Source organism: Schistocerca americana, chromosome 10, assembly GCF_021461395.2.
Source record: "Schistocerca americana isolate TAMUIC-IGC-003095 chromosome 10, iqSchAmer2.1, whole genome shotgun sequence".
NCBI lineage: Eukaryota > Metazoa > Arthropoda > Insecta > Orthoptera > Acrididae > Schistocerca > Schistocerca americana.
The window spans coordinates 146,833,749-146,846,054 of record NC_060128.1 but is presented as its reverse complement, the minus strand read 5'-3'; the positions used below and the strand labels follow the sequence as shown (position 1 = coordinate 146,846,054).

The 12,306-nt window shown below is 42.8% G+C and overlaps 1 protein-coding gene across 1 annotated transcript in view; it reads right to left on the bottom strand.

The window, feature by feature from the left end:
• LOC124552717 (odorant receptor 43a-like) overlaps window positions 1-12,306 on the bottom strand; it is a 125,360-nt gene that overhangs the window by 67,584 nt on the left and 45,470 nt on the right. Inside the window, exon 3 of the mRNA XM_047127058.1 lies at window positions 5,976-6,125. Coding sequence (XP_046983014.1) covers window positions 5,976-6,125 — 150 coding nt within the window. The remainder of the gene's footprint in view (window positions 1-5,975; window positions 6,126-12,306) is intronic.

Genomic DNA, 12,306 nt, shown 5'->3' with positions numbered 1-12,306 from the left:
TGTACTTTTACCAAAGCGTGGAGGATAAATATATAGCAGTCCAGGCAGCTTTGACAGAAGAAAAAGGAACTGCTTTTACAGAGTGCATAAAAAATGCACCCCCAACAGTGGAGTGCCCCTCCACTTCCCTCTCCCCATCTTCCTTGAAGGGAAAAGTGGCATGGAACGGGTCAAGACATTTGGGTCCAAAACTGTCTTGGGCGCCAGCAGATGGCTGATAGATGATAGGATGTCATTATGGAGTTAGATGCCTCACCACTAGATCCAGACAGCCCTTCTACTGCCCCTAGCTCTACAAGTGTTTCACAATCCCAGCACAAGGATAGGGGTAGATTAAGACTATGCTGCTGACATGGCTCCCATAGTCCAATAGCATAGGAATGAAAGATGACCTTAATGGTGATAAGGAGAAATGTGGTAATGTGGTGTTCATCAAGGACATATTCCACTTCTCACTCATGCCCTTAATCGCAAGGCTACAGCTCCTCATTGTTACAATAATGGCCCATGTTAATGTCGCAATGTGCTCTGTCTACATCACACACAGCGAGCCCATTAACAGTGACATCCTCAAACAGCTTATTATTGAAATTCCCTGTTCCTTTCTTTTGTTAGGAGACTTCAATGCACACAGTGCACTGTTGGAATCCAACATGACTTGCTCCCAAGTTCGCACAGTTAAAGATCTGAAACAAACTGCAGACATCGTACTGGTCACGGACGCAATTCAGCACTGCTACAGGTTTGTCTACAGTAATAGACCTCTTCATCTGCTCACCCTCCCTTGCATACACTGCTCAGTGAGAAGTGGATGACGACCTTCATGACAGCGACCACTTACCCATCTGGACCTATCTGCCAGACGCAGCAGTTCACAGAAGGATGCCATAGGGTTGGTTGTTCAGAAAGGCATCCATTTCCAGATCATCAGGGGCACCAAGTAAGCAGCATGTCCCATGGTGGAGTGGTGAGTGTCATTCTGCAGTCGGGGGCAAGAGGAAGGCTATGTGAAGATTACTTTGGTGCACTACAGCTACGAATCTTGCAGCCTCTCGTCTGGTGAGGGCAAAGACAAGGAAAATAATTTGTGACGCAAGCAGAGGTCTTTCCATGAGTTTCGTATCTCAATCAGTACTTGATTAGAATTTGTTGCGGCTGGAGTCACACAAGTACACAAGTTAATATGCTGCCACATTTGGTACACGCCATTCTATGAGGATTGCATGGGAGGCAATGGGGTCACCTTCACAACAGACCACATGAGCTAGAAGGCCCAAAAATCAGCATATACAACAAAGTGAAAACACTACTGACGATAGGCATTCTTAACCTGGAGGAAAAAGGCCTATGAACATGTGTCCAGAATGATATCATTTCCATGGTAGATGGCGCAGGTGGATTACTGTTCCTCTGACCACTTTCCTACTGTTTCTTGTGTGTCACAGATTCTGTCATTGATGCAGTCTACTGTAAGCATCAGAATGGTCTGGCATTCATATTGGGAACAAGTTGAGATGGTGTATGTGTACTGCCAAGCAGTTGGAAATGATCGCAAGGCAGCATGGCTGTATCAAAACCAGTACCCTCACAGACACCAACCACATCACACAACATTTCATGCAGTTTTTGGGTGTTTGTATGATCATGAGTCCTTTCAGGCAGATGAATATGCAGTGAGCCGACAGAATGCGCATACACCAGATTTAGAGGCTCGGGTTCTACAAGATATTGAGACAAACTCTAGTACAAGCTCCAGGGAAGTGTCCCACCGACAAAGTATAACCCACAGCACGATTATGTGTATACTGAATGACAACCGCTATGATCCCTATCACATGCAATCCCATGGAGGTAACTTTGAACGTCTATTGCAACGTGGATGTGATGCAGCTCTCTACTATGTTACCAGACAATCTGTTGTCACTGCATGCACACCATGCACTTCTGGATACATGTTCCTAGGATCTTTTTTCGTCCATTTCCAGTCAGGAATCCATCCCTTCAGTTTGTCATTTTTATTAATGTATACACTGCATATATTGTAAATAAATCATTAAAATGTACTTCCAGTATATACAGAATGATTAAAGTGTAAATATTCTGTATAGGAAGAAAATGTAAGTTTTGTATATACTAATAAAATGGCAAACAAAGTGTTTAAATTCCTCTAGCTTTTGTGTAACTTGCCTGATAGTGATGTGTCTTCAGCAAAATTATTTTGTAAATAAAACTAATGCGTATCTAGGTAAGAAAAAAGACTATAAATATATCAACAAAAAGTTATAAATTATTATATATGAGAGAAAAATAGCTTTGTAAAATAAGGGCTATGTGTATAATAAATAGTTTTCCAAATAAAGGAGAGAAATTTTTAATAACAATATAAAATTATTGTAAATAATGTATTACAATAACAAAGCTGTTAATAATAAACCATTAATTAATCTGTTATGTCATTGTTACTATTCCAAAACATTACCATTACAGAGTTATTCTTTATAACAAACCTGAATTTCTCCTCATGATGCAGAGACCTAAAATTAAAGGGGCCTTGCAACTGAGCTAGTTATAAAAGATAATAAAGGGGAGGAGGAGGAGCTTGAATCCTATTAGTCCACAGGAGGGCGAGGATTTCTCGCCATTTTGATGAGCTCCCATTCGTCCCAGGTGTTCCCTATGTGGCCAGTATCAAGTTTCATCATGAGCTAGTCCACTTGCCTACTGTGTGTGGTTAGGGCTGGCATTCCCCTGGATAACCTTCAATACAACTTTCACAGTTTCCTGAGGTACCCCTGAATGGCCATGATCAACTGCCGGTGATTGCCTCCTGTGGTGGGGGGGGGAGGGGGGGGGGAAGGGGTGGCGGGGAGTGGGGTTGTCCTTGAATATAAGTCACCCAAATGTGTAATGTGACATTGGAAGTACTTATCAGTAACCTTGAGGTATGCAACCACTTATAACCAGATTGTGGGTAGAACCAGTACTGACAACCCACTCTTCGTCACCTAAGTATATGTCCTCTTTATGACCATGACTGTGCTGATAGCTATGTTTATCTAGTTCTGCTGTGTGTTGTTCGACTTTATGGTCTTTTAAGATCTTCAAGGTTATCTTTTCAGTTCTTGGGTGTGATTATAACTTGGTTTTTTTAACTTATTGTAATTTTTAATAGATTTTTCACCATGAGTGTGTGTATTTAGTACAAGCAAGCACGCTAATGACCTTTCTGTTTAGCTTCCTAACCCACAAATGACCATCATCCTCCTACTATAGAAATAATTAAAGTTAATCATGTGATTGTTCATCACAAACTACTCCATTACAGAAAAGTGCAACTACTTAAAGATAATTGTCGCTATAAAGGGTTGTAAAATGGATTGTTTACAGTGGCAGTGGAATTTGAACAAATCAGTAGCATATTTATTGTTAATAAAACATAGCTGCTCGACGACTGACGTACAGCCATCTCCCTGTCAGTGGTGGCACAGGGGTTACCTTTTACAATGTAAAAGTACAGTTTCTATAACCCCCCCCCCCCCCCCCAATGTGCTCATGTGCTCCCGTCACCACCAACCTGTGGCCCCCACACTGCTATCCCCATTGAACCCATGCCACCCTCCCCCCCCCCACCCCCCACTCTTCGCCCATGCTGATGGGCGGAGGGGGGGGGGAGGGTGGCATGGGTTCAATGGGGATAGCAGTGTGGGGGCCACAGGTTGGTGGTGACGGGAGCACATGAGGGGGTATAGAAACTGTAGTTTTACATTGCACAAGGTGATGTTGCAAAATTTTAAATGAAATTTAAGAAAATTGATCACAGCTGGTCTTCAACATAAAACCTTCCACAATTGGGCAATTAAACGTGTCTAAATTGGCAAAAATTATACATGGCGGTTATCAAAATAAGTTGTCAAAATAAGATTCTTTCAGCTGCAAAGCACCTTTTAACATAGGGAAATATTGGAATTTGGGCTGTTTATTGATGTATTAACTTTGATTGCACTACGGCAATTGGCTGGATGTGAAACCAGGGTGCAAGTAGGTCAATATGGGTTTGGTTCTAAGAAGCAATAGCCACGGACTGCGCGCATTCTCTCTTTTCCCCATTGCTTTCACGGTGTAAAAAGCGTTATGTGCAGTACTGACACTTGAAAATAACGCGATAGGCATAACCTTCTGAAGAAGGGCATTAAGCGCCCAAAACTGGTAAAGAAATTAAATTTCTTTTATGCAACCGGTTGCTAATTACACTACTGGCCATTAAAATTGCTACACCATGAATATGACGTGCTACAGAAGCGAAATTTAACCGACAGGAAGCAGATGCTGTGATATTCAAATGATTAGCTTTTCAGAGCATTCACACAAGCTTAGCGCCGGTGGTGACACCTACAACGTGCTGACATGAGGAAAGTTTACAACAGATTTCTCATACACAAACAGCAGTTGACCGGCGTTGCCTGGTGAGACGTTGTTGTGATGCCTCGTGTAAGAAGGAGAAATGCGTATCATCACGTTTCCGACTTTGATAAAGGTCGGATTGTAGCCTATCGCGATTGCGGTTTATTGTATCGCCTCATTGCTCTTTTCGTTGGTCGAGATCCAATGACTGTTAGCAGACTATGGAATTGGTGGGTTCAGGAGGGTAATACAGAACGCCGTGCTGGATCCCAATGGCCTCGTATCACTAGCAGTCGAGATGACAGGCATCTTATCCGCACGGCTGTAACGGATCGTGCAGCCACGTCTCGATCCCTGAGTCAACAGATGGGGACGTTTGCAAGACAAGAACCATCTGCACGAACAGTTCGACGACGTTTGCAGCAGCATGGACTATCAGCTCGGAGAGCGTGGCAGCGGTTACCCTTGACGCTGCATCACAGACAGGAGCGCCTGCGATGGTGTACTCAACGACGCACCTGGGTGCACGAATGGCAAAACGACATTTTTCGGATGAATCCAGGTTCTGTTTACAGCATCATGATGGTCGCATCCGTGTTTGGCGACATCGCGGTGAACGCGCATTGGAAGCGTGTATTCATCATCGCCATACTGGCGTATCACCTGGCAAAAAGGTCTGGGGTGCCATTGATTACACGTCTCGGTCACCTCTTGTTCGCATTGACGGCACTTTGAACAGTGGACGTTATATTTCAGATGTGTTACGACGGGGTGGCTCTACCCTTCATTCTATGGCTGCGAAACCCTACATTTCAGCAGGATAATGCACGACCGCATGTTGCAGGTCCTGTACAGGCCTTTCTGGATACAGAAAATGTTCGACTGCTGTCCTGGCCAGCACATTCTCCAGATCTCTCACCAATTGAAAACGTCTCGTCAATGGTGGCTGAGCAACTGGCTCGTCACAATACGCCAGTCACTACTCTTGATGAACTGTGGTATCGTGTGGAAGCTGCATGGACAGCTGTACCTCCACACTCCATCCAAGCTCTGTTTGACTCTATGCCCAGACGTATCAAGGCTGTTATTACGGCCAGCGGTGGCTGTTCTGGGTACTGATTTCTCAGGATCTATGCACCCAAATTGCGTGAAAATGTAATCACATGTCATTTATAGTATAATATATTTCTCCAATGAATACCCGTTTTTCATTTGTATTTCTTCTAGGTGTAGCAATTTTAATGACCAGTAAAGTATTTCACTGGATAAAAGCATTATACATAGGTGGTCCTGAGTGGAAGATTTAGTCCAGAACATTTTTAAAAATTAACTTCTCTCAAAGTTCAGTCGGCAACCTACATGTCGCATCCTTACTGATTTCCAACTGAATTGAACTTCCGGTTCTGTTATAGGTGAGAGTCAACTCGAATGCTATTTTTCCATGGAGAAAACTGATTTCTTACGCCAGTTAGATAGCGGTTGACAATCTGTCCAGTTTTGTCGAGGAGATTGGGTTTGGAGTGCGACATATAAATTCTAATGACAATTACGCTTACAAATGTATTCCTACTTACCAACAGAATCAGATACATTCGGTCTTCGAGTCTTTGGTATTGTCTCCGTATTTCGTCATTGTGTTCGCCGGTACTGTAGACTGTTCTAATCTCCAACAGCAGCTTCACCAGCTGGCGCAGTGTAGGCCCTTGCGCATAAAAGCAAACCACCTGTAAGGACAGAGAGAAGTGTTTGTGGAAAACACGTTCTTCTCAGATTCGACCACACTCCTGGTCACTTTTGTTATACTGTGCGACCAGCAGTACTCCAAGCGGACGGTAAGTTATACTTCTGAGTAGAATATCGGATCAATGTGAATACATCGTTTATATTCATTTTTTTACTACGTGGAGCATACGTAATGCCATAAAAATCGACATTAACTAGACAAAATGAGAACGGCCTTGCTGCAGTGGTAACATTGTTTCCCGTCAGATCATTAAAGTTAAGCAAACTTTGAGGTCCGCCGATGGCATTGTAACTCTGTCAGAGCCAGCAAAGTACCTGGATGAGCAGTTGAACGGAATAGACAGTGTCTTGAACGGAGGATATAAGATGAACATCAACAAAAGCAAAACGAGGATAATGGAATATAGTCGAATTAAGTCCGGTGATGCTGAGGGAATTAGATTAGGTTATGAGACACTTAAAGTAGTAAATTAATTTTGCTATTTGGGGATAAAAATAACTGATGATGGTCGAAGTAGAGAGGATATAAAATGTAGACTGGCAATGGCAGGGAAAGCGTTTCTGAAGAAGAGAAATTTGTTAACATCAAGTATAGGTGTGTCAGGAAGCTTTTTCTGAAAGTACCTGTATGGCTTGTAGCCATTCATGTATGCAAGCGAAACATGGACGATAAACAGTTTAGACAAGAAGGGAATAGAAGGTTTTGAAATACGGTGCTACAGAAGATGCTGAAGATTAGATGGCTAGGTCACGTAACTAAAGAGGAGGTACTGAATAGAACTGGGGAGAAAAGGCATTTGAGGCACAGCCTCACTAGAAGAAGGGATCAGTTGGTAGGACACATATTGAGACATCAAGTGATCACCAATTTAGCGCTGGAGGGTAACGTGGGGGTTTAAAATCCTAGCGGGAGACCAACAGATGAATACAGCAATCAGATTCAGAAGGATGTAGGTTGTAATAGTTATTATAAGATGAAGAGGTTGCGCAAGAAATGTTAGCATCGAGAGCTACATCAAAGCTGTCTCTGGACTGAAGTCCACAACAACAACAGCACATGCGAGTCAAAACCCAGAAAGAGACAATGTAGCAGATGCTGACTCTGCCTATGCCACCGTATCCTTACTAAGACAGCCAGTGTCCTCAAACTGTACCTTCCACAACTGTCATCGAGTGGTCTAGTTTTTCATCGGCAAAATTCAGTCATACACTGTTCAACTGCTATTCAGAACCTAACGTTAGAGTGTATCCTCTGTGTCAGCAATACAGTTCTACTTTTGTTTGTTACTTCGGCACATCTCACTTCACATCACTCACACAATAGGACACAAAAGGTTCAGAGTGGAATTAAAAATCAGGGTGAAATAATATTAATGATAATACTCGCTCATGATATTGCTATCCTCAATCAATATGAAATAAAATTATAGGACATGTTGAACGAAATAAACAATCTACTGAGCACGAATTATGAAGTGTGGATAAAAGAAAAAAACAAAGTATGAAGAGTAGCTAAAATGAATTTAGGATTATTGTTGTTTGTTGTTGTGGTCTTCAGTCCAGAGAGTGGTTCTATGCAGCTCTCCATGCTACTCTATCCTGTGCAAGCCTCTTCATCTCCCAGTACCTACTGCAACCTACATCCTTCTGAATCTGCTTAGTGTATTCATCTCTTGGTCTCCCTCTATGATTTTTACCCTCCACGCTGCCCTCCAATACTAAATTGGTGATCCCTTGATGCCTCAGAATATGTCCTACCAACCGATCCCTTCTTCAAGTCAAGTTGTGCCAGAAATTTCTCTTCTCCCCAATTCTATTCAATACCTCATCATTAGTTATGTGATCTACCCTTCTAATCTTCAGCATTCTTTTGTACCACCACATTTCGAAAGATTCTATCCTCTTCTTGTCTAAACTATTTATCGTCCACGTTTCACTTCCATACATGGCTACACTCCATACAAATACTTTCAGAAACGACTTCCTGGCACTTAATTCTATACTCGATGTTAACAAATTTCTCTTCTTCAGAAACGCTTTCCTTGCCATTGCCAGTCTACATTTTATATCCTCTCTACTTCGACCATCATCGGTTATTTTACTCCACAAATAGCAAAACTCCTTTACTCCACTGCAGCAAGGCCGTTCTCGTTTTGTCTAGTTAATGTCGATTTTTATGGCATTACGTATGCTCCACGTAGTAAAAGTGTCTCAATGCCTAATCTAATTCCCTCAGCATCACCCGACTTAATTCGACTACATTCCATTATCCTCGTTTTGCTTTTGTTGATGTTCATCTTATACACTCCCTTCAATACACTGTCCATTCCGTTCGGCTGCTCTTCCAGGTCCTTCGCTGTATCTGACAGAATTACAATGTCATGGGCGAACCTCAAAGTTTTTATTTCTTCGCCATGGTTTTTAATTCCTACTCCGAATTTTTCTTTTGTTCCCTTTACTGCTTGCTCAGTATACAGATTGAATAGCATCGGGGATAGGCTACAACCCTGTCTCACTCCCTTCCCAACCACTGCTTCTCTTTCATTCCCATCGACTCTTATAATTGCCATCTGGTTTCTGTACAAACTGTAAATAGCCTTTCGCTCCCTGTATTTTACCCATGCCATCTTCAGAATTTCAGAGAGAGTATTCCAGTCAATATTGTCAAAAGCTTTCTCTAAGTCTACAAATGCTAGAAACGTAAGTTTGCCTTTCCTTAATCTATTTTCTAAGATAAGTCGTAGGGTCAGTATTTAGGATTAAACTCATCAAAATTGGGGAGTACTTAGTAGACGAAAGGAAAAAAAAAATTCTGTCACCTTGTAAGCATTAGCTTGGTGCATAAGTTCGTAGCATTTTTGTTTGACGTATTGGTATTCCGGTTGCTATGGGTTTATTTGTTGTTGTTGTTGTGGTCTTCAGTCCTGAGACTGGTTTGATGCAGCTCTCCATGCTACTCTATCCTGTGCAAGCTCCTTCATCTCCCAGTACCTACTGCAGCCTACATCCTTCTGAATCTGCTTAGTGTATCCATCTCTTGGTCTCCCTCTACGATTTTTACCCTCCACGCTGCCCTCCAATGCTAAATTGGTGATCCCTTGATGCCTCAGAACATGGCCTACCAACCGATCCCTTCTTCTAGTCAAGTTGTGCCACAAACTTTTCTTCTCCCCAATCCTATTCAATACCTCCTCATTAGTTACGCGATCTACCCACCTAATCTTCAACACTCTTCTGTAGCACCACATTTCAAAAGCTTCTATTCTCTTCTTTCCAAACTATTTATCGTCCATGTTTCACTTCCATACATGGCTACACTCCATACAAATACTTTCAGGAACAACTTCCTGACACATCTATATTCGATGTTAACAAATTTCTCTTCTTCAGAAACGCTTTCCTTGCCATTGCCAGTCTACATTTTATATCCTCTCCACTTCGACCATCATCAGTTATTTTGCTCCCCAAATAGCAAAACTCCTTTACTACTTTAAGTGTGTCATTTCCTAATCTAATTCCCTCAGCATCACCCGACTTAATTCGACTACATTCCATTATCCTCGTTTTGCTTTTTTTGCTGTTCATCTTATATCCTCCTTTCAAGACACTGTCCATTCCGTTCAACTGCTCTTCCAAGTCCTTTGCCGTCTCTGACAGAATTTCAATGTCATCGGCGAACCTCAAAGTTTTTATTTCTTCTCCCTGGATTTTAATACCTACTCCAAATTTTTCTTTTGTTTCCTTTACTGCTTGCTCAATATACAGATTGAATAACATCGGGGAGAGGCTACAACCCTGTCTCACTCCCTACCCAACCACTGCTTCCCTTTCATGCCCCTCAACTCTTATAACTGCCATCTGGTTTCTGTACAAATTGTAAATAGCCTTTCGCTCCCTGTATTTTACCCCTGTCAGCTTTAAAATTTGAAAGAGAGTATTCCAGTCAACATTGTCAAAAGCTTTCTCTAAGTCTACAAATGCTAGAAACGTAGGTTTGCCTTTCCTTAATCTTTCTTCTAAGATAAGTTCCAAACACTGATCTTCCCCGAGGTCAGCTTCTACCATTTTTTCCATTCGCGTTAGTATTTATTAAACTATTAGTTCGGTAATTTTCACATCTGTCAACACCTGCTTTCTTTGGGATTGGAATTATTATATTCTTCTTGAAGTCTGAGGGTATTTTGCCTGTCTCATACATCTTGCTCACCAGATGGTAGAGTTTTGTCAGGCCTGGCTCTCCCAAGGTCGTCAATAGTTCTGACGGAATGTTATCTACTCCCGGGGCCTTGTTTCGGCTCAGGTCTTTCAGTGTTCTGTCAAACTCTTCACGCACATCGTATCTCCCATTTCATCTTCATCTACATCCTCTTCCATTTCCATAATATTGTCCTCAAGTACATTGCCCTTGTATAGACCCTCTATATACTCCTTCCACCTTTCTGCTTTCCCTTCTTTGCTTAGAACTGGGTTTCCATCTGAGCTCTTGATATTCATACAAGTGGCTCTCTTTTTTCCAAGGGTCTCTTTAATTTTCCTGTAGGCAGTATCTATCTTACCCCTAGTGAGATAAGCCTCTAATGGGTTTATTTATCGATCGTATTTTTTTTATTTGTAGTTGTTATTGGAGTTTACGTAATTTCATTTTGTCATTTGGACTAAGTGAGTGGGGCTGTGGACGCAAGAAAATGGAGTGCCAAGTGAGAAATCGGAACGTTTCCGACAGAGTCTTCTGTTTGAGATCAACAGAGGGGTAACAGCGGCGGAGGCAGACAGAATCATTTGCGCCGTGTATGGGGAAATGCCATTGGACAGAGCACGGCAAGAAAACAGTTTTCTCGTTTTAAGGAGGTTGGCTTGGACTCTGCGCGTTCAGGAAGATCTTCGGGTTCGATGCAGGTCTTATAACGCGTTAATCCACAATAATCCACGCCAGTGTACTCGAGAACTCCGAAATGTGATGAACTGTGATCATTCCACCATCGTGCGACATTTGCATGCAGTGGGAAAGGCTCAAAAATCGTATGTATGAGTAGCATGTGCTCTAAGCCAAAACCACACAAATGGTCAGGTGACCGTATGTGCATCTCTGCTTCCTCGTCATCAGTTGGCTCGTTAACAACACCGACCATCCTCCGTCGTTACTGGTGACGAGAAACGGTGTCTTTATGCTAACATAAGGAAAAGAAAGTAATGGTTGGGCCCAAATAAAGCAGGGGCTTCCGGTACAAATAGCTGCACGCATCTAGAAAAGATAATGTTATGCAGAGACCTGTGCGCATCCACCAAAGATAGTGTTATGTATCTGGTGGAACAGCGACGATGTGGTGTACTACAAACTGCTTCCCCGAGGTGTAACCATCATTGCTGACGTTTATTGTCAACAGTTGAGAAGTCTTGCAGACTTAGTCCAAGAACAACGACCAGGAAGACTGCGTGAAATGATGGTACTCCACGACAAAGCCCGCCCGCATTCAATTAGACTGGCAAAGAACACTACACAACTGGGAAGCTATTCCGCACCCGTCTTATTCACCTGATCTTGCGCTCCCAAATTTTCACTTCCTTTCCGGATGAAGGAGCACTCCGAACGTGGCTCGAGGAGTTCATCGCCTCAAAACCAAGTGATTTCTACAGTCGCGGAATCGAAAAGTCATCCCAGGGTTGGCGGGCTGTTGTAAATAGTAAAGGAGAATATACACTCCTGGAAATTGAAATAAGAACACCGTGAATTCATTGTCCCAGGAAGGGGAAACTTTATTGACACATTCCTGGGGTCAGATACATCACATGATCACACTGACAGAACCACAGGCACATAGACACAGGCAACAGAGCATGCACAATGTCGGCACTAGTACAGTGTATATCCACCTTTCGCAGCAATGCAGGCTGCTATTCTCCCATGGAGACGATCGTAGAGATGCTGGATGTAGTCCTGTGGAACGGCTTGCCATGCCATTTCCACCTGGCGCCTCAGATGGACCAGCGTTCGTGCTGGACGTGCAGACCGCGTGAGACGGCGCTTCATCCAGTCCCAAACATGCTCAATGGGGGACAGATCCGGAGATCTTACTGGCCAGGGTAGTTGACTTACACCTTCTAGAGCACGTTGGGTGGCACGGGATACATGCGGACGTGCATTGTCCTGTTGGAACAGCAAGT